This window comes from Balaenoptera borealis, assembly GCF_965194805.1.
Source record: "Balaenoptera borealis genome assembly, chromosome: 7".
NCBI lineage: Eukaryota > Metazoa > Chordata > Mammalia > Artiodactyla > Balaenopteridae > Balaenoptera > Balaenoptera borealis.
In genome coordinates, this window is record NC_138864.1 from 62002284 (window position 1) to 62025920 (window position 23637).

The following is a 23637-nucleotide window of genomic DNA, read 5'->3' on the forward strand; positions in this document are numbered from 1 at the left end:
TTTGGAGAAATGTCTATTTAGGTCTTCTGCCCATTTTTGGATTGGGTTGTTTGTTTTTTTGTTATTGAGCTGCATGAGCTGCTTGTAAATCTTGGAGATTAATCCTTTGTCAGTTGCTTCATTTGCAAATATTTTCTCCCATTCTGATGGTTGTCTTTTGGTCTTGTTTATGGTTTCCTTTGCTGTGCAAAAGCTTTTAAGTTTCATTAGGTCCCATTTGTTTATTTGTGTTTTTATTTCCATTTCTCTAGGAGCTGGGTCAAAAAGAATCCTGCTGTGATTTATGTCATAGAGTGTTCTGCCTATGTTTTCCTCTAAGAGTTTGATAGTGTCTGGCCTTACACTTAGGTCTTTAATCCATTTTGAGTTTATTTTTATGTATGGTGTCAGGGAGTGTTCTAATTTCATACTTTTACATGTACCTGTCCAGTTTTCCCAGCACCACTTATTGAAGAGGCTGTCTTTTCTCCACTGTATATGCTTGCCTCCTTTATCAAAGATAAGGTGACCATATGTGTGTGGGTTTATCTCTGGGCTTTCTATCCTGTTCCATTGATCTATATTTCTGTTTTTGTGCCAGTACGAAACTGTCTTGATTACTGTAGCTTTGTAATATATTCTGAAGTCAGGGCGCCTGATTCCTCCAGCTCCATTTTTCGTTCTCAAGATTGCTTTGGCTATTCAGGGTCTTTTGTGTTTCCATACAAATTGTGAAATTTTTTGTTCTAGTTCTGTGAAAAATGCCAGTGGTAGTTTGATAGGGATTGCATTGAATCTGTAGATTGCTTTGGGTAGTAGAGTCACTTTCACAATGTTGATTCTTCCAATCCAAGAACATGGTATATCTCTCCATCTATTTGTATCATCTTTAATTTCTTTCATCAGTGTCTTATAATTTTCTGCATATAGGTCTTTTGTCTCCTTAGGTAGGTTTATTCCTAGATATTTTATTCTTTTTGTTGCAATGGTAAATGGGAGTGTTTTCTTAATTTCACTTTCACATTTTTCGTCATTAGTGTATAGAAATGCAAGAGATTTCTGTGCATTAATTTTGTATCCTGCTACTTTACCAAATGCATTGATTAGCTCTAGTAGTTTTCTGGTAGCATCTTTAGGATTCTCTATGTATAGTATCATGTCATCTGCAAACAGTGACAGCTTTACTTCTTCTTTTCCGATTTGGATTCCTTTTATTTCTTTTTTTTCTCTGATTGCTGTGACTAACACTTCCAAAACTATGTTGAATAATAGTGGTGAGAGTGGGCAACCTTGTCTTGTTCCTGATCTTAGTGGAAATGGTTTCAGTTTTTCACCATTGAGGACGATGTTGGCTGTGGGTTTGTCATATATGGCCTTTATTATGTTGAAGAAAGTTCCCTCTATGCCTACTTTCTGCAGGGCTTTTATCATAAATGGGTGTTGAATTTTGTCGAAAGCTTTCTCTGCATCTATTGAGATGATCATATGGTTTTTCTCCTTCAATTTGTTAATATGGTGTATCACGTTGATTGATTTGCGTATATTGAAGAATCCTTGCATTCCTGGGATAAACCCCACTTGATCATGGTGTATGATCCTTTTAATGTGCTGTTGGATTCTGTTTGCTAGTATTTTGTTGAGGATTTTTGCGTCTAGGTTCATCAGTGATATTGGCCTGTAGTTTTCTTTCTTTGTGACATCTTTGTCTGGTTTTGGTATCAGGGTGATGGTGGCCTCGTAGAATGAGTTTGGGAGTGTTCCTCCCTCTGCAATATTTTGGAAGAGTTTGAGAAGGATAGGTGTTAGCTCTTCTCTAAATGTTTGATAGAATTCGCCTGTGAAGCCATGTGGTCCTGGGCTTTTGTTTGTTGGAAGATTTTTAATCGCAGTTTTAATTTCAGTGCTTGTGATTGGTCTGTTCATAATTTCTATTTCTTCCTGTTTCAGTCTTGGCAGGTTGTGCATTTCTAAGAATCTGTCCATTTCTTCCAGGTTGTCCATTTTATTGGCATAGAGTTGCTTGTAGTAATCTCTCATGATCATTTGTGTTTCTGCAGTGTCAGTGGTTACTTCTCCTTTTTCAGTTCTAATTCTATTGATTTGAGTCTTCTCCCTTTTTCTCTTGATGAGTCTGGCTAATGTTTTTTTTTTTTTTTTTTTTAAACATCTTTATTGAAGTATAATTGCCTTACAATGGTGTGTTAGCTTCTGCTTTATAACAAAGTTAATCAGTTATACATATACAATATGTTCCCATATCTCTTCCCTCTTGCATCTCCCTCCCTCCCACCCTCCCCATCCCACCCCTCCAGGTGGTCACAAAGCACCGAGCTGATCTCCCTGTGCTATGCGGCTGCTTCCCACTAGCTATCTATTTTACATTTGGTAGTGTATATATGTCCATGACACTCTCTCACCCTGTCACATCTCACCCCACCCCCTCCCCATATCCTCAAGTCCATTCTCTAGTAGGTCTGTGTCTTTATTCCCATCTTGCCACTAGGTTCTTCATGGCTTTTTTTTCCCTTAGATTCCGTATATATGTGTTAGCATACTGTATTTGTTTTTCTCTTTCTGACTCTGGCTAATGTTTTATCAATTTTGTTTACCTTCTCAAAGAACCAGCTTTTAGTTTGATTTTTGCTATTGTTTCCTTCATTTCTTTTTCATTTATTTCTGACCTGATCTTTATGATTTCTTTCCTTCTGCTAGCTTTGGGGTTTTTTTGTTCTTCTTTCTCTAATTGCTTCAGGTGCAAGGTTAGGTTGTTTATTCGAGATGTTTCCTGTTTCTTGAGGTAGGCTTGTATTGCTATAAACTTCCCTCTTAGCACTGCTTTTGCTGCGTCCCATAGGTTTTGGGTCGTCGTGTCTCCATTGTCATTTGTTTCTAGGTATTTTTTGATTTCCCCTTTGATTTCTTCAGTGATCACTTTGTTATTAAGTAGTGTATTGTGTAGCCTCTATGTGTTTGTATTTTTTACAAATCTTTTCCTGTAATTGATATCTAGTCTCATAGCATTGTGGTCGGAAAAGATACTTGATCAATTTCAATTTTCTTAAATTTACCAAGGCTTGATTTGTGACCCAAGATATGATCTATCCTGGAGAATGTTCCATGAGCACTTGAGAAAAATGTGTATTCTGCTGTTTTTGGGTGGAATGTCCTATAAATATCAATTAAGTCCATCTTGTTTAATGTATCATTTAAAGCTTGTGTTTCCTTATTTATTTTCATCTTGGATGATCTGTCCATTGGTGAAAGTGGTGTGTTAAAGTCCCCTACTATGATTGTGTTGCTGTCGATTTCCTCTTTTATGGCTGTTAGTATTTGCCTTATGTATTGAGGTGCTCCTATGTTGGGTGCATAAATATTTACAATTGTTATACCTTCCTCTTGGATTGATCCCTTGATCATTATATAGTGTCCTTTGTCTCTTTTAATAGTCTTTATTTTAAAGTCTATTTCGTCTGATATGAGAATTGCTACTCCAGCTTTCTTTTGATTTCCATTTGCATGGAATATCTTTTTCCATCCCCTCACTTTCAGTCTGTATGTGTCCCTAGGTCTGAAGTGGGTCTCTTGTAGACAGCATATGTACAGGTCTTGTTTTTGGATCCATTCAGCCAGTCTATGTCTTTTGGTTAGAGCATATAACCCATTTACATGTAAGGTAATTATCGATATGTATGTTCCTATTCCCATTTTCTAAAATGTTTTGGGTTTGTTATTGTAGGTGTTTTCCTTCTCTTGTGTTTCTTGCCTAGAGAAGTTCCTTTAGCATTTGTTGTAAAGCTGGTTTGGTGGTGCTGAACTCTCTCAGCTTTTGCTTGTCTGTAAAGGTTTTAATTTCTCCATCAAATCTGAATGAGATCCTTGCTGGGTAGATTAATCTTGGTTGTAGGTTTTTCTCCTTCATCACTTTAAGTATATCCTGCCACTCCCTTCTGGCTTGCAGAGTTTCTGCTGAAAGATCAGCTGTTAACCTTATGGGGATTCCCTTGTGTGTTATTTGTTGTTTTTCCCTTGCTGCTTTTAATATGTTTTCTTTATATTTAATTTTTGACAGTTTGTTTAATATGTGTCTTGGCGTGTTTCTCCTTGGATTTATCCTGTATGGGACTCTCTGTGCTTCCAGGACTTGATTAACTATTTCCTTTCCCATATTAGGGAAGTTTTCAACTATAATCTCTTCAAATATTTTCTCAGTCCCTTTCTTTTTCTCTTCTTCTTCTGGGACCCCTATAATTCGAATGTTGGTGCGTTTAATGTTGTCCCAGAGGTCTCTGAGACTGTCCTCAGTTCTTTTCATTCTTTTTTCTTTATCCTGCTCTGCAGTAGTTATTTCCACCATTTTATATTCCAGGTCACTTATCCGTTCTTCTGCCTCAGTTATTCTGCTATTGATCCCATCTAGAATATTTTTTATTTCATTTATTGTGTTTTTCATCGTTGCTTGGTTCCTCTTTAGTTCTTCTACGTCCTTGGTAAATGTTTCTTGCATTTTGTCTATTCTATTTCCAAGATTTTGGATCATCCTTACTATCATTATTCTGAATTCTTTTTCAGGTAGACTACCTATTTCCTCTTCATTTGTTAGGTCTGGTGTGTTTTGACCCTGCTCCTTCATCTGCTGTGTGTTTTTCTGTCATCTCATTTTGCTTATCTTACTGTGTTTGGGGTCTCCTTTTCACAGGCTGAAGGTTCGTAGTTCCCGTTGTTTTTGGTATCTGTCCCCAGTGGCTAAGGTTGGTTCAGTGGGTTGTGTAGGCTTCCTGGTGGAGGGGACTAGTGCCTGTGTTCTGGTGGATGAGGCTGGATCTTGTCTTTCTGGTGGGCACGTCCACGTCTGGTGGTGTGTTTTGGGGTGTCTGTGGCCTTATTATGATTTTAGGCAGCCTCTCTGCTAATGGATGGGGCTGTGTTCCTGTCTTGCTAGTTGTTTGGCATAGGGTGTCCAGCACTGTAGCTTGCTGGTCGTTGAGTGAAGCTGGGTCTTGATGTTGAGATGGAGATCTCTGAGAGATTTTCGCCGTTTGGTATTATGTGGAGCTGGGAGGTCTCTTGTGGACCAGTGTCCTGAAGTTGGCTCTCCCACCTCAGAAGCACAGCCCTGATGCCTGGCTGGAGCACCAAGAGCCTTTCATCCACACGGCTTTTGGGAGGTGTGACGTTTTCTGCCAGCGTTCAGTGGGTGTTCTGTAGGAGCAGTTTCACGTGTAGATGTATTTCTAATGTATCTGTGGGAAGGAAGGTGATCTTCGCGTCTTACTCTTCCGCCATCTTCTTCTAGTCCCCCCCCATTATTAATTAAACAGATCATTTTCCTGTGTTTTAGTTTGCAAACACAGGATAAAGGTCAAATTCAATATAGTTTTTTTTTTTTCCACTAAGATGCCATACATCCTGAAAGAGTACAGTCAAATTTAAGGAGTATTATTGGGATTTCTTTTTAATGTAACAAATATAGAAATTTTGGTAGCATGTCTTCTTTTCATATGTGGTGGTTTAATTCCCATGCTTAGGTATAGTCACGAAACAGAGTAATTCAACCAACTCTCAATTCTCTGCCTGTAGACAGTGTTTCACCTGCATTATGGTTGCCACCAGCCCAATGTAACTTTGAAATCTAAATTTAAGTTAGTTAACAATCAATTAAAACAATTCAGTTCTCCAGTCAAACGCCAGCCACATTTCACGTGTTCAACAACCATATGTGGTTAATACTACTATATTGAACAATGTGTACATAGAACGTTTCTATCATTGAAGAATATTCTACTGGACAGGACTGATAGAGCAAGTCTTGTTTTTACTGCTTTTGAAAAGAGCTCAAAGATTGGAGTTAGATGACCTGTCTTCAACTCTTAACTCCTGGGATTGCTATGTGACTATCAGTAGTTTACTCTCTGACTTTCCACCCTTTTCTCTCACAAATGGAATTGCAGGGTCAGTGCACACAGCCAGGAATGTTATCCTTGCTCTTTTGCAGAGTTTGTTCTGCTCCTAGGACATCACCCCCAAAGACCTGCTTCAAACCCTGTTCCTTATAATTGCTTGTTTCAGGTTTTTGCCAGGGGCCAAAAAGATGAAACCCATATGATGTTCTTAGAGGGATTTTGCTGACCCTAGTCTCTTGTCAAGGACTGTTTCCATTGCCTGTCCTCATTTTATGAGGAATCACAATCTAGTTTACGCAGTCTATCTCATCTTGCTGCAGGTTTGTGTAAGCATAAAAAATTTTTATTTTAATTATATTATTTTAAGACAAACATAGTTAGAAGGTTAAGTCTAAAAATCATGAAATGTGTGATAATATGAAGCAACTGTTGTTATTCTTGGTTATCTGTGCTACTCATCATGACTATTAATATGAATATTGGAAGTATGATATGTGACTACACTACGTGACAAATTGCTTCATAAGCCTGTTAAATTTCTGCAAATTGAACCAGTATAAAAAAAAATGGAAAAACCAAATTACCAGAGTGTTTTATTGCCTTATAAGTTTAGAATGTTAATTCATGTCATTATTTCATAATAATAATAACAGTTTTGAATATTTCATTTTAATAGATGAAGGGAAATGATGGAGATAATGCTACCATTTTCATTATCTGGAATGCAAGTGTTTGAAAATAAAATAAACTGGAGCAGAGGCAGTAATTGAACATGTACCCAGAACTGATTTGCTAACAATTGAACCTTGAGACTAGAATTAAAAGTATCTATTAGAATAAAACTTTTTAGGTCATTGTTTTAAGAAATGGAGTGTCTGTATTGGAATACAATGAAAATCGTGTGCTTGAAGAATATGATAATCGTAGGCAATATTCAGTTTGACTAACGCTAAGTCTTTTTGTAGTTAAAACTTTGAAGAGAATAATGTTTATATATATATAATCATCATAAAAACAGAAAAATGCCATCGAAGTACAAGATAATTATTCCTAATAAAACTAATAGACTCTAATTACTTTGCCTATTTTTCACTTTATTTTGTACTTTGTTGTACCTTGTAATATATATTATATGTGTATAGGTATATATGCATCACTTTTGTGGGGAAATATTTAAAGAAGCATAGCCTTGGGCAAGTCAGAGAACCTGCAAATTTGGATGTCAGTCACATGATCTTCAGAGCTAAATATTGACCACTTGAGGCAAAGAAAAACCACATTGTGTTTTACCTAGCTTCATGTGCAGTTCCAATTCTAAAGAGAGAGTTTCACCGATGCTTGGATGGGTTAAAATGGAGTTTGTTAAAGGGAAGTAGACTTTTTCTTTAAATTAATTAATTAATTTATTATTTATTTATTTATTTATGGCTGTGTTGGGTCTTCATTGCTGTGCAGGGGCTTCCTCTAGTTGTGGCGAGCGTGGGCTACGTTTCATTCCAGTGCGTGGGCTTCTCATTGCGGTGGCTTCTCTTGTTGCGGAGCATGGGATCTAGACACGTGGGCTTAAGTGTTTGCAGCATGTGGGCTCAGTAGTTGTGGCTTGCAGGCTCTAGAGCACAGGCTCAGTAGTTGTGGCACATGGATTTAGTTGCTCTGGGGCATGTAGGATCTGCCCGGACCAGGGCTCGAACCCGTGTCCCCTGCATTGGCAGATGGATTCTTAACCACTGCACCACCAGGGAAGTCCCAAGGGAAGTAGACTTTTGAACCTCTTCTTCAGAGGCTATTATTGCTAAAGAGAAGTGTAGGATTCCATTTACCATCTCGTTTCCTTGAGGAGCTGCAACCAAGAAACCAGGCTTGCTATGTCCTGTTTGCCATTTGCATGGTCTCGTGTGTGTCCTGTATAAGCCTTAGCACAAACCGCTTAAAAGGAAAAGGACTTTTCTTCAGGGAAGTGAACTTTCCTAGAGGGAGATAAATACTGGTAAAGAGCTACAGCCAAGTTTAGGGACAGGGAAAAAAAAAAATTTCGAAAGGGTAGAATAGGGTGTAAAAACAACCTCTGTGAAGACAGATTGAGGCCCTAGGGCCTGCTTTCAAAATATTAAATGAAAATATAAGGAAACATTTTCACCACTTAAGAGAAAGTGGGCTGATCTAGGGTAGGGGGTTAGGAGCAGGAACAAACCTATGAGCTTTTTCAATGTAACACGTCAAGATTTAGTGGTCCAGCTCTATAATTTTTTTGTTGTAAAGTAATTGTGGAAAAGGTCATTGACATTTTTTTTTTTTCCTCTGATGCACCCTATAAATCATTGCGAAAAGTATATGTTTTACCTCTCAAATTTAGCTGAAATTGGACTTAAGGAAAAAGTGATTAGTTTTTCATTGTGTGTTGTCATATATGCCCATAATTCCTTTTTTAAATAACCTTTAAATTCTTTTAAATGTTAAACTATGACACAATTCAATGCATGATACAACTTTTTGTTTACAACGTATCATGAACAGAAAATGGCAAATAGTCAACTCATTTTATCAAACAAAATAATTTTAGTATAGTAACAAGTTTCTTGTTTAAAAGTAGTGTTAAGTTGAAATAATACATTAATGTTCATATTCAATATGTACATTACATACAGGAAAGGCAAACAGAAAATTATGATACTCATATTTTCCAAATGTTTGTGTTTAGTATTATGAAAATTGACAATGAAATACCATAACCTTCATTTTATATATACAAATGATCATAAGTGAACATATATAAGTGAAAACGTATACCTTTTGGCATTCTTCCAAATGAATGTGATGATACATGCTTTTTATTCTTGTTTTATGCTGAGTTTTTGTATAAAAGAGTTAAATCAAGCTGATTAAATCATTTCAGTACCATAAGCGGGGAGCATAGAAGAGAGGATTAGCTCATCAGGCAGGATGAGTTAGGTCATAGTTTATCCAACCATAATTCAAGGGCTGTGTTCTCCGAGTCTGGAAGTTATGGTCATGTGAAGGATCAGTGCCAAAATGTCTTTTATCACAAGTTGAAACTGCTTATTTCTGCAGCTGGCTAGGCTTTAGATGATTAGTTAGAATTAGTCAGGTATTTTCTTTTCAAAGCTCAGGATTGTCTTCTGTTCTCTGCCTTTGGTTTATAAAAGTGACTGTGTTAGTTTGTATCAGATATACAGTGACACTTTTGCTAAGGGAGGAAATCCATTTATAATATGTGTATATATATATATATATATATATATATATATATATATCTTTTTCAATAGCTATAAACAGAAGTGGAATTAATGTGAAGCACAGAGATGCATTTGAAATAAAGAAGACTTTGGTAAAAAAATGAAAGATGTAAAGCATTGTTTTTCAAACTGTGAATTGTGGCCCATGGTGGGTAATGAATTCAGTTTAAGGGGTCTTTGACAGAATTTTAAGAATGGAATAGAAAAGAAGAGAATAGGTTAACACAGAAAACATTGGCACAGTTATGAAACCTACTTGTGTGTGTGTATGTGTGTGTGTTATTTGTGCTGGATTAAGATGTAAACTGTTTTTCTTACTTTTCCTTACTATTGGCCTTGAACAAAAATATTCTATAAGCTGTTAGTGTAGAATAAAAAGGATAAAGTTGCTAGTTATGAAACTCTGGGCAGTTAATCTCACTAAGCCTGTTTCTCATCTGTAAAATGGGATTAATGCAATCTCCCCTCATAGGGTTAATGGGAGAATTAAGTGAAATGATACATGTTCAAGTGCCCAGCACGGTTCCTGCCACATAGTGTACATTCAATAAATGGTATATTTTATTAGTAGTAACATTGTGACTACTAAACTAATTAACTGCTGACTTTTCAGAATGCATTAAATTATACTCCTGGATATCTTGAAATGGCTGAAGGAAATCACAGGTGTTCAATCAAAGTTATACATGGAAAGAGATAGACCAGAGCAAGAGATGTGGTCAGGTGGAGGTATGCTGATGAATGACAGATGAATGACAGGCTTGTCAAACTGTATTTGGTTAAGATTATTCCCTACATTCCAGTAACTCCTGGTTGATTAGGAATCAAGTAGCCATTCAGCCCATTAGCCATCTCACCCACATACCTTTTATACGGCCAAATAGACCTCAGAGGATAATCGGGGTTTACCTTGAGGTCTTGTCAGATACATATGATCTGGTTTCAGAGACTTCTCTGTAAGATGGAACTATTTATTGTGAAAGAGTTTCGCTTTAATTATCATCAGCCAGATAATCTGCAGTCATCAGCTGTTGTGAACAGATATTCAAGTTCTCTACCCTTGTCTTGGAATAGACACAATGAATGGATGTAATAAATAAAGTATGGACCATATTAAAACCAAACTACAGTTGTATGTTCTTACCTCTCTAATTAAATCTGTCATGTTTATCCAGATTTTTGTTTATGTTCTCTTTCTCTCTTATTCCTGGGCAAATTCCTTGATGGCAAAAAGGATGTCTTATTCATGGTGCTGGCAACTGTTTGACATAAATACATGTTTTTATGTATGAATGATTCCTGACCATCAATATATAAATCACTTTGTGACAGACTCACATTTCTTCAGTTTTTTGTGAAAGACCATTTTTCAGTCTTCCCAGCTGATTTACAGCTGTCACTGCCTAAGGCAGAGAAAAGTGGAATAGGAAAGTAGTTCTTCATGCTTTGAAATCTGTCTACCAACTAACGCTGGGCAATAGAATTCTGGCCCAAACACCATCCAGTGAGTAGTCGGAGCAGTCGCTATGTCCCCAAATCCCAAAGAACTCCCCATTACTTAAAAGAATCATAGAATGTCTGTCTCTGTTATACTAGAGACCGGAGAATTTGGTTATTTTACGCCTAAGAAATATACAGCTTCTCTACATGGTCTAGGCATTATCTCTCTATTTCCTTTGCTGGTTTTTGTTTGAGAGCACTGTGAATATTTTTAAGTATATGAAGACAGATCTTTTTTTCCAGGTCTGAGAATGAATAAAGGTGCCATCACCTCTCCCCGTACTTCTCCAGCAAATACGTGTTCCCCAGAAGTAATCCACCTGAAGGATATTGTCTGTTACCTGTCTCTCCTTGAAAGAGGAAGACCTGAGGATAAACTGGAGTGTACGTGTTTCTTCATTTAGTTTACTTATCATGGTTGGGGTGGGGGATAGGACTGGATATTGACAAACTTAAAATTGTATATACTATGGTTGTTTAAATTCTTATTAAATAAAGTGACCTTGGTTAATAATAATAAAAAATCCTCCAGTTGAAAATCAGACAAAAGGTATTAAGAATCTATCAATTTTAGGTTATTATTGATCAAGGTCCATTTATTACTGAGTATTTCTTGAGCATGTTTATCAACTGATGGGTTTTTTTTTTGAATTTGCTCAGTTTGGTAGCCAGTCAATATTGAATAGTATCCTTTGTGTTGTTTTGAAAATACACTTATTTCTAGTGTGTAGGAGGTCTTCCCATTAGGCAGAAAAAGGGTTCATTATCCATAGGCAACCTGAGCCTTTCTCTCTGGAAATCTTCCTTGAAACCTTCTGCACTGACTTTCGTTGCCAGGGACAAATAATTTCTTAAATGCCAAGCATGAGAGTTTCATTTCTAGAAGTTGACTCTGAATATTATAAATAATTAAACAATAGCTTTTTTTTCTTTTACCATGTAGCAGGCATTTCAGATAGAGAATTTCAATCTAGTTGAAAGGAAATAAGTGCTCTTTAATAACATACAGTGACTGAGCTCTCTCTGGTGGCAAACTGTACTCATTGCAAGGCAAGAAAATACTTTTCAAACCTTTACTGAAAACCCAATCATTTAATAATCTATTCTATCTCCAAAGCCCTTGCTAAATACAGAGCTGGTGGTTTGTTCAATAAGCTGATTAACCTGATTGTATTAGATATCATTAAAATGAATTAAATTTTTTTGCTACTGAAATGATAGTAAAGATAATGAATCCTAAATTTGACATTTCTAAAGTAAATGTAGAATATTGTGACACCTCAGAACTATGATTGGGTAGCATGTTTAGTTTAACAGTAACTTTCAATAATATTTCTCTTACTAATAAAGAATTTAATATAATATGATTATTTAATAGTAACACCTGCTTAAGTTATGAATAAACCATATTAACATCATTCTTTAAATACATATTTATTAGTTCTAAATGTTGAATATTTGCATTTCAAGAATTATTTGTATTCCTAAGAACCTACAGAAATCTCTCTCATTCCAAAATAAATATTAATGTTTAGTGAATTTCTATTGAAGTAATGGCCAGAGAGAAAGTTTTCTCAGGTGTTATTAGGACTGTGTTTGGGATGATTTTAAAAATATAAAGATTCTGTTCCAGGTCTGAGAATAAATAAAAGCACCATTACTTCTCCCCAACATGGTCTTTGTGATCCAGTTTAATTATTTTTAGGTCAACTGCAAATATTTTGTTTCTAAGGTAGAATTCCTAAGAGGTAATGTTGTAAGTTCTCAATTTGAATCTGTGTCTCAGCAGTCTTTGTCCACAGTTGCCAGGCAGAATGTTAACCCACGAGTGATTCAGAAACACTTGATGAATCAAGTTGAACCTTACCTGCCACTTACCTCTCTCTAGTGTTATCAATCCCCTTCCCTCGGTTCTTTAAGTTTTCCAGCTCTTTTTCGAGCTTATACCATTCAGTTGCATTTTCTTTTTTCTCAACCATTTCTTTAGACTTTCCTCATAGACAGACTTGTTACCATCTGGCATTACTTCTGTGATTTTCACCAGACTCTTGAAAGAAAATGCATTTCAATTTCAGAAACTCATTAAGGTTCTAGCTATGTTCTAGTTTTCTTCTCTACTATCCTCAAGTTTGGAGGACCTTAAACTGGTCCTTACTCATCTGGAGCTTGTGTTTGTTGGTTTGTTTTTTAAATGCCAGTGCCTGGCTTTTTCCTTACTCATCTGGAGCTTGTGTTTTTTTGTTTTTTTGTTTGTTTGTTTATTTTTTAAATGCCAGTGCCTGGCTTTTTCCTACATCAGTTAAATCAGAATCCATTTCTTTCGCCCACTTTCTTAGCCATGTACTTATACATTTTTCCCTTCTACAATTGCACATTTCCAAATTCCTAACATTCATACAGTATATTATAGTTATAGATTCTAAAAATTTTTTCAATGTCTTAAAAGAAATTTAATGGTTGTTAATTTAATATATATTTCCAAGATGGTTATGACTTATTAAACATAATATATACTAGAGGAAAGAAAAGAAGAAAATAATTAAAATTAACACAGAAGTAGATATAATCAAGCACCTAATATAGTTAACTTTTGCAGGTGAGCGATGTTTTTGAATCTCAGTTTCTAAGCAGCTAAGCAGAAAGGAGTACAGACATGTTGTCTTAGGCCAGAGGTTCTTGAACTTTATCGCACATAAGAATCACCTGCAGGGCTTATGAACACACAGCTTGCTCTGCCCCAACTTGAGTATATGTGATTCAGCAAGCCTGGAATGGGACTTCAGAGTTTTCATTTCAGGTCATGCTGGTGTTGCAGGGACCACATTTTGAGAAGCATTGGTTTATGCAATTCCTTCAGTCCAATGAAAACACACACACACACATAATTCATCTGAAACTACAATTGGTCTTGGAATTGATGGTGGCATTATTTGATACGTTCTTTTACCTGGGTTATTAGATAAATTAATGACATGTTTTAAATGTTTTTTCCCCAAAAAACAATGTTTTATAAATCTATTCAGTGCTTACTGCCACTTCTAATTTCCCCCACCTCTCTTTTCTGCCAGGCATTTACAAAATGTTTAGAATAAAGCTTTTTTTTTTTTTTTTCATTGAAAGGAAACTAACAAACAAAAGCTTTTGAACTTTCCACTGATTATATGCCATTTCTTCAACTTGCTTTCCTTCACTCAATCTTTGACTCAATCCTAATGCCTCTCTGTGGTCTTTGCCAGTTCTGAGGCCCCGTCAAGTAGAAGGTATTTATTTACCTGTTCCCACAAACCCTTGGAAAGTATGTGTGCACGCATGTGTGTGTGTCCTGAAGTTGTGGAGGAATTCTATTTTTATGTCTCCTTGCTGGTGGAAGTTACCAACCATCGAGGTGCATAGATAAGAACACTGTACCAGGTCTGGTTTGCCCTCTTCACCTTAAGCCCACTACAGTACTTTAGTGAGAGTCATTCAATACATCCCTCTTTGAGTCTCCTTAGATTCCTCAAATTCTGTGACCTCAACTCCATTCTAATTCAGTCACCCACTTTTGTTGCAATACCCCAAGTCTTTTAATTCCCAAAGACCGCTCTTATTCTATAAATTTAAATTCTAGTAGTTTACTTTGACCACAGCCTATGCTCACTTAACTTCTTAGTTTCCTACTTTGAATTTAAATATAGCATAGCACAGTACTCGAGAGCCTGGACTCTTCATTTCACTAATTGAATGAATCTTAGCTTTGACCCTTACTATCTGAGTGACCCAGGCACATTTTTAAAACCTCTCAGGCCTCAGCTTCCCCAGCTGTAAAATTGGGATCATAATAATGTCTATCTTGTATGTTTGCTATGAGAATTAAATGAACCAATATTTGCTCACATAAATTGCTTCACATTTATGTGACTGTTAAATGAAATAAAAGTAAGTTAAGAATTCTTGCCCCTTGACCGCTTCACTTCCTCCTGAACTTGCTTGCTGCTTTTGGGCCTCCCACCCCTTCAAATGTAGACTGACCCCATAATTCGTGAGGTCAATCATTCCTTCTCACTTAGTTTTGAACATCCAGTTTATTTGCTCATATACTGAGCTGCCAGAAATTTTATGAAATAATAATATAATTCTGTGGATTAGAACTCTTCTCAAAACCTCAGCTGGCCTTCAGTGCCTTCAGTGTTTCTCTGGTCATTGACTTCTCCTAGTTAAAAGTTCATTCAGATGCTTTGTTGCTTCAAACACCTACCTAATTAATCATCATCTCACTCATTAGCTGTAAATTCTTGTAACTTCCTCTCATGTTACCTAAAACTTGTCAACTTCTATACCTGTTCTTTCCTCTTCTTCTGACTCAGGAAGAATGTGTCCCTTTGGTAGTTCCCTACTGAATAATACATCAAAGTAAGCCCTTAACTTAGCATCCATAAACTCATCTGGCTCCACAATTTGACCCCAACCTACTTGGCCAGTCTTGCCTTTGGCTATGACCTGCACAAAAAAGTCCCAGTCATATGAATCTACTTTTTAATCATCAGACAAACCCTGAACTTTTCTACCTTCATGCCTTTGCTTATAATGTGCATTTGCTAGGGGTGTATATCTTTCCCAGTGTATATCAGATCCAGTCCAGTCTACACTTGAAACCTAGGTCACATCATGAGTCCTCTTGCCATCTCTAATCAGATTATTTTACTCTCCTTCCTTGTACCATTGCACTGTGTATAAACTTCCCACTCTAGCACCTACCACTTATATATGTGTGTTTTTCAAAAGATAGACGCTCAATAAATGCTAGTTAAATGGAACTGTATTGAAGTCTATGGGTGCTTGACAAGAGGAAGATAATGTGAATTATTGAAGGCATCAAATAGTACTAAATTTATACTTTTATTTTAAAGTATAAATGTGGCATTCACATTTGGGTTAGTGTTTATCAAATTATTAATGACTTAGCTAGAATAACTTTAAGTTAGCTTACAGTTACTGAAAATATATCACTAAAAAGAAATCAGTAGGAAAATGTCCAGAAAAATACATAATTGACATGCAGATAATGAGGACTACCCTGTATGTTAAAGTCACTGCTCTGTCTAGTATTAATCTTAGAACCACTGAAATTTAATATTGAAAAGTCCTCAAATATCATCTAGTTAACCTTCCTACATTGTCAATGAAAAAATTAAAGCCCAGAGAGACTGGTTATTAATTATACCACCAGTTTAGCTATCTGTGACTGAAATGTATGATTTCTGACCTGCTGTATAGGTGCTCTTTTTATTTTGAAAAGCTGCCTTTCTTTGTTTAGATTATTGTTTCTTTTGTGGAGAAAAGAAGAAAGTATAACAAAGTATAATAATATTAGATGTCAAAAACTCCAAGCAAATGATTTTCACCTCTGCCCTTGTGGTTTATTAAGTAGGTCTTGAACTACATAAAACAGTAAAAAATTGTGAGTTAAATGAATTCTGGCTTAAATGCCTTTTAAAACATATACTTTCTAATCTTTAAAAACAATTTCCATAATAATATTTTCATATCAATAACATATTATGCAAAGTACAAAAACATATTCTATGGGAAAATAGATTAAAAACTTGCAAGTCTTTTGGAAAAGAAACAAATTCTAGATATAAAGAATTACCCTCATATTGCGTAATGTGCCTTTCCTTTGAGCTTTTAACCAAATTCATGTGTGGGCACATAATTGTTTCTATATAAAGTATAATTGCATGAGCATAAAAATAGAAAAAAAGTGGGTTAAACTGGTTTGTAACTTTGTAAGAGGCACCCACCTTTGGAAGCTATCATGTTGACAGAATAATTTTAATATTGGGCTTAAATTATTTTTGCACCTAAAAATCTATATCCTTATATGTTGGTTTTAAAAATAAAACCTCTTTGTTCAATGATTCACTTGACCTTGGAGACTAACTTTACTTTTAAATTCTAAGGAAAAAATAGTCTTATTATAATGTTTGAGGATCACTATTAATTTTATCAGTATTATTCAGGTATGCTTTTACAAGGGAAAGGTTCTATAGGCTTACCAAGCCAAACAATTTTTATTTTCTGTGGTGTTAATAACTGCCTTTTTTTCTCTTTATTTGATTAGTTTCTCTATTCCTATATAACTAATTCCTAAATCCTCCACCACAAATTCTGGTTTGGAAACTTGTGCTCTCCATCTGTTCCTTCATCTTTTCATTGTTAGTTACCTTCTCCTTTATTTTACTTGTTCAGTCTTTCTGAAATCACTATTTTTAGATGTTGAAACTCCATGACAGAACTTTGAATTATTATATTTTTTAATTTTCCTGTTTTCCAACTTCTTTTCTTTTATGCCTTTCATTTGACATCTGGGACATCTTCTACATCTAGGATGACTTTTTTTTTTTTTTTTTTTTTTACTCTTTCTAGCATAATTTTCACTTCACAGAGAATCCGTTTTGTTTTCAGCACCATCCTTATTTGCTATTATTCTTATTTTATGGATTGAAACTTTCTTCTTATTTATAAGGTTCCCCTCTCCCTTTGCTGGTTTCTTCCAAATTACTTTGTTTTGAAACAACTACTTGGTGGTTGTGGGTAGGTGGGTGGGTAGAGGAGGTTTAAGTCTGACTCATTAGAGATGAGGAAGGGGACTTACATTTGTCAATGTTCAGTATATACATTTTCACATGATTACACTCTTTGGTATTGGACCCCTACCATCAGAATTCCTGAGCACCCTGAACACAGAGTCCCTGTGGCTTGACTGCCATAAAGCTCAAAGATCCAGTCTTCTTTAAGGTAGAGGGCTGGCATACCCTCAGGTGCAAGTTGTGAGGGGTAGTGTTTAAAGGTGTAATTTCTTTTCATGAAGATTATGTTTGCTTTTCTGTGTGAATCTGTGCCTCCTATTCACCACCAGCTTACATCTATATTTCTCAGGTTTCTACATCAGTCACCATGTGTTTTCCAGCCTCTAAAATTTTATTTTTCTTGTCTCCTCTCACGTTTTCTTTGTACTTGTGTGTTTATGCCTATTTCATCCCTTACTGTTACTGTAGTGGACCTTCAATAGAAAGGCAGTGTAAATATGTGTGTTCAATATTTCTTGTTTTGCATGACCCCACTACAATTTTAAATTAGGAAAGTAGACTTACCTCTGAAAATTGAAGTCCTAGAATTCCTCTCTCTCATCAGAATCAAAGGAAACTTTTATCTTTGATTTATAATTGGTGAGATTTAGACTACAAGTTACTTAGTGCTCAATATATATATACTGTTTTTATTATTGCTATAATTATTAACTAAAACATACAGTTCTCCAACTTTGTTCCTTGGTGAATTAGACAGGATTTATAGACAGCCATTAACTCCTGTTAATGTGTGTAGAAATTAATATAAAAATATACTAGGGCTTCTACTTCATACAACAGTAAAGTGTTCTCAGACCAACTTTTCTGCTAGAAACAACTAGAACATTTAAACTCAATATTTTTTTTAAAAAAATCTGTTTGTAAATTTTAGGAAATTATCAAGGCAAGTTGGATTTGTGGGTTAAATTTCTGGGAGTGGGGAGCCAGGCTTTTGCCACTATTTTAAAACTGTAAATTCTTAGACAACTGAGAGTCTGAGAAGGTAAGCAGCTTTGGTAGACTGGTCTTGGGGAAAAAACTTGAATTCTGGAGTCTTTCTAGCAGGCATATGATGGTCTCTAATTGTGGTTTAAATTTCCATTTTCTTTATGATTGATGATGTTGAGTACTTTGTTATGAGTGACTACTCACGTCTCTTCCATTTTTGAAGCATCTGTTCGATTTTTTGCCTCTTTCCTAATTGGGTTGTTTGCTATTTTATTACTGAGCTAGGGTTTGCTCATATATTGTAGAAACAAGTCCTTTGTTAGATATATGTGTTCTGAAAATTTTTTTTCAAATCTGCAGCTGGTTTATTTATTTTCTTAATAGTCTTTTTTTCCTTCTTTTTGATGAGCAGAAGTTCCAATTTTGATGAAGTTTAATTTACCTATTTTAAAAAAATCTTTGATGGTTCATATTGGCTTATGTTGAGGTCATGAAGATATTGTCCTGTATTTTCTTTTAGAAGCTCTATAGCTCTGCTTTAATGTTAAAGTTTAGTTTCAAAAAAATTTAGTTTTAAAGTTAAAATTCAGTTAGACCTAATGTTCATGTTTGGTGTGAAATAAGGGTCAAGGTACTTTGTCTTATATGAATATCCATCCAGCTGTTCCATTATCATTTTTTGAAAAGACTTTTCTTATCTCATTGAATTGCTTTGGTCCCTGTTGACCATAAATGTGTGGATCTCTATCTATATTCTGTATTTCCCATTGTTCTGTTGTGTAGCCCTTAGTCAGCATGTCACTATCTTGATTCACTTGATCTTTAGCAACTCTTGAAGTCAGGTCATGTAAATCCTTCTGATTTGTTCTCCCTTTTCAAGGTTGTTTGGGGTATTGTAAGTCTTTTTTATTTTTATGTAAGTTTTAGAATCAGCCATGTTAATATTTAAAACAAAGCTACTGGTATTTTTATTGAGATTGTATCTGTTATATAGAACAATCTGTGGAGAATTTACATTTTAATGATATTGAATCTTCCAATTCATGAACATAATATATCTGTTCATTTATGTAGGTTTTCCATAATTTTTCTTGGTGCAGTTTTATATTTTTTGCACAGAGGTCTTGTCCAACTCTTGATAAATTTATCTTACGTATTTAGGTTTTTGGATGTTATTGTAAATGATATGTTTTTTGTTTCATTTTCTAATTGTTCTTCGCAAGTATGTAAAACTGCAATTGACTTTTTAATCCTACCCTATCACTAAATACATATACTTATGTATATTTATATATAAACATGTCTTAATATTTATACATTATATAATTTCTAATATAAAACATATAACCTATATAAGTTATATAAGATCTAATTATATAGTTATATAAGTTCTAATATAAGATATAATACATATCATATATGTTCTAATAATAAGATATAGATAACATATCAGTTACATATGTTCTAATACATATATACATTATGTAAATTCTTATATATATATGAAATATGTATATATATACGTTCCAATTCTTTTTGATGATTCAATAGAATTTTCTAAATGTACAAACATATCATTTGTAAGTAAAGATAGTTTTAATAACTCTTTTCTTATACATATGACAACCCATCACTGCTTCTTTGTGGACAGACAGAGCAGCTTTCAGTGCTACCAGCCCTGTCACATACCCCTTTCTTCAATTACTGCTGTTGCTGCTGCCTCTCATCACCATGGATTCTGTGAAGCCCCTTTCTTCTTGGGTCACTAGCATCTGATTGATCATCTGGGCTTGTGCTTCCGATTGGTAGAGGCTGGGTCATGTGCAAACTCTATTTTCAAGTCAGGCTAGTAAAGGAAGGTATCTGGCTTTTCATCTGTTATTGTGCTTTATAAAGTCTGGCTTTCAGAATTTAGGAAGATGTTTCAGATGCTGCCCAAAATGAATGACAGGTACCCACACACCCACCCCACTTGTGTGTACGTCTTTGAGCTCATGTTTCCAACAACATTTACCAGTAGACATAGGTAACTGTCCATATACCTGAGCTGTATGAAATGGTTTAGCAGTCATTTACTCCAATAAGGATTAACAGAGTCACAAGCGTCCCTCATTCTAAAATATAGTTAGGTTTTGGAAGTCCTTGCCTTGTTCCTGGTACTTAACCCTTCCCTGAATGGTGTATGAATTCTTGCCACTTAAAAAGGTATTTTTACCATTTTATGCTATACTAGAAAATCTTGAAATGCTTAGTATCCATGTTGTGGTAAGTTTTTTTGTTTGTTTCTTTCTTTCTGAATTTTATTCTCATTTAGTATATGACAGAGAACAATTATCATGGTTTGCAAATCAAGATATTTACATTCTTCAGCAAGCCTAACATTCTATCCTTTAATTCAATAGGTATACATTTCCCCTTACATTTCAACATCTTTAAAGTCTGTTTCCATTTTACAGTGAATAGAACACGTTAGCTAGATTGGCGGCATTTTTTTCCTTTTAGTGATGTGCAGACTAGTTTTGCATCTTATAAATATCTTAGGATTTTTGAAATATAATACTTATTTTTAAATATAAAAATAATAATGAGTTACAGATTAAGGTCACTGCATAATTATGTCTCCTAGTTGTCAATGTCTTTGGTTAATATTATAGACCTCAGACATCAAGACTCTCCAGGAAATTATACAAACCCAACACAAACCCTCATTTCCACTCCTCTATTTTTACAGCTGTGTCATTCTTCTCTGTTTATCTCAAAACGGCACCTGCAGCCTCTTCTGTAGTCTCCTGGTGGTGTGTGAATTATACAAGGGAATCCTCAGGCCAGGCATGGACCTCTGCCATCCTGCTTTCCTGAGCTCCCTAGCACAGAGCCAATAGTGTCTTTTTCCTCATTTGATTAGTTCAAAGAGTGGTTACCCTATGAAACTACATCTCCGATTTAAACAAATACACCATTATACCCATGATAATAATGCCATTTATGTCTTTGCATCCCCTATCAGGAAAATTCCCTTATTTTGCACTAATTTTTTCTTTCCCATACTGCTTAAGGATTAATCAAAACAATGGCTTATATTTGTGTAGTGACCTACAGCTTTTGATACACCTTTGTGTGTATCATCTCACTTTCACAACAAATGTGTCTTTTTTTTTTTAATTTGCATTGGAGTATAGTTGATTTACAATGTTGTGTTAGTTTCAGGTGTACAGAAAAGTGAATCACTTATGCATATACATATCCAGCTGATTTACAACATTATGTAAGTTTCAGATGTACAACATAGTGATTCACAGTTTTTAAAGATTATACGCCATTTATAATTATTATAAAATATTGGCTATATTTCCTGTCTTGTACGGTATATCCTTATAGCTTATTTTATGCATAGTAGTTTGTACCTCTTAACCCCTATCCCTAACAGATGTGTGTCTTATGACAGGGTGATTATCCTCATTTTATAGATAAGAAAACAGCGTTTGACTAAGCTCACATAACAGTGGATGGTAGATTCCAAATTATAATTGATTTCCAGACCTCTGAATTAATTATTTCTTCTTATCCACTTTGTCCTTTAATATTCAGACTCTGAATGTCTGAATTCCTTCTCTTCTGTTATTTTCGAATTTCCATTTAATGATCTTGTAATACAAATTTGAACAAACAATAGCACTTTTTAGTGTTTTCTAGCTATATAACAAAAATTGGTAGAATTTATATCTGATATCCAGTATTTTTATTAATGATTAATTCATCTTTAAGCTTGAGAAATGATCCCAAAATCAATTGCTTTGAGGAGGGGAGGGATTTAGTAGTATTTGTTTTTGACAGAAAATAAATTTTAAAGAATATGCCTTATTCTAGCATTGATCTTACTCGCCTATAATCTTTTTTTCAACACCTCTTTTATTTCTAGTTATGTTTCGCCTCTATGACACGGATGGAAATGGCTTCCTGGACAGCTCGGTAATTTTTTTCTTCAAATTTTCTGTGAAAATTTCAAAGTAGTTTGTTCTGAAAAATGCAATGAATAAATTTATAGCTATTACCACAGAAGACACAATATAATTTCCATGCACTCACACAGCATTTTTATCATCTGACTTTCTGAAAGCAAGTGATCTGAGGAAACTGTTAGGATTACAGTTGTTCTACTGAATAATTTTACTACAAAAAAGTGACTTTTTATATACAGAAAGATAAAAAAGACTTCAACCCTGTCTGAATAAAATATAAGAGAAAGATGAGACCATTGATCTAAAAAGAAAAAAAATGTCTGTGTATATATATATGTATATATACATATATACATATATATATATCAATGAGATTTGACACTTAGGAAAATATCAAGAATACAGGTAGAATTTAAAGGAATTATGAAGTTGATTCAATCATTTTATTATTTTCCCACTTTTTAAGTACTGTTACTCACATATGTTGATGAAATGGGTAATTATATTTAAAACTGCTTTGGCAAACTTCCCTTCTCATCCGATTTTAAATCCAACTTGCACTCTATCTATAGTTTTACTCATAAAAATCAATAGAAGAAAAATACCGTCTCACAGAAAGTAATAATTAAATGTTTATTTTATTTGTAATATATGCAAATCATTGACAGTTTTCAGAGGAGAAGTTAGACTCTTAGTTCTCAAATCAGGGCCTCCTGGGTATATCCATCTCAGTTTCCACCAAAGATGTATTTTCTATTTAACATTTTGTATATTATATCATGTCCTGTTCTATGAAGGAAATATAAGAATATTAACAGAAGAATAAGTGTCAAATTATGGAAATTTTGAAGTACATACGTGCATGTAAAAACAAATGTTTTGATATATTTAATATTGATTAAAATAAACGTTATTTCTGATAATGAGTTTCTCTCATCATCTGATGTACCTCTCTATGGCAGAACTCAAACAGACTTTACAAGCAAAGCAGTGAAGTTGGAGACATATTTATGTAACACTGAGTAGGATAATGGTGCATTAGTTTCTCCAGAGAGAGATAAAAATATATAATTCCTACTCTAGGAAATGACCACCAATCTGAATTGATGCTGTGATTGTGGGATTTCTTATGTTAGGGTCTTTCTAATTTTTCAAATGCTGTTATTTTTAAGTGCCTAGTAGTGTTCAGTTTTCCACTTAGGAATGTTAAGCAACATGATACATTTGCTCATTTTCTGGTGGCATTTCACGACTAGAAGTTTAGATTTCTTCTACATATGTCAATATGCTTATTGTAGCATTTCTGACTACACTAATGCAAATTATATTTTTAATGCAGATTTGTTTTCTTTTTCTTTTTAATTAAATTAAAACAATGTTTCTTTACTAGGCTCTTAGCCATGGGTTGGCAGCTGATTAGAAAATTCAGTCAAATGCTTTTCTTGGTCTCTGGCCATTTTTTGGTTAACATATAGTAGATTACTAG

General features: G+C 34.7%; 1 protein-coding gene across 3 annotated transcripts in view; it reads left to right on the plus strand.

Annotated features, from left to right (window-relative positions):
- The window catches only part of DGKB (diacylglycerol kinase beta), a 943764-nt gene that overhangs the window by 419596 nt on the left and 500531 nt on the right, over positions 1 to 23637 (plus strand). For all 3 annotated transcript variants that reach the window (XM_082398294.1, XM_082398295.1, XM_082398296.1), the window contains 2 exons: positions 10877 to 11017; positions 22112 to 22161. In XM_082398294.1, coding sequence (XP_082254420.1) covers positions 10877 to 11017; positions 22112 to 22161 — 191 coding nt within the window. The remainder of the gene's footprint in view (positions 1 to 10876; positions 11018 to 22111; positions 22162 to 23637) is intronic.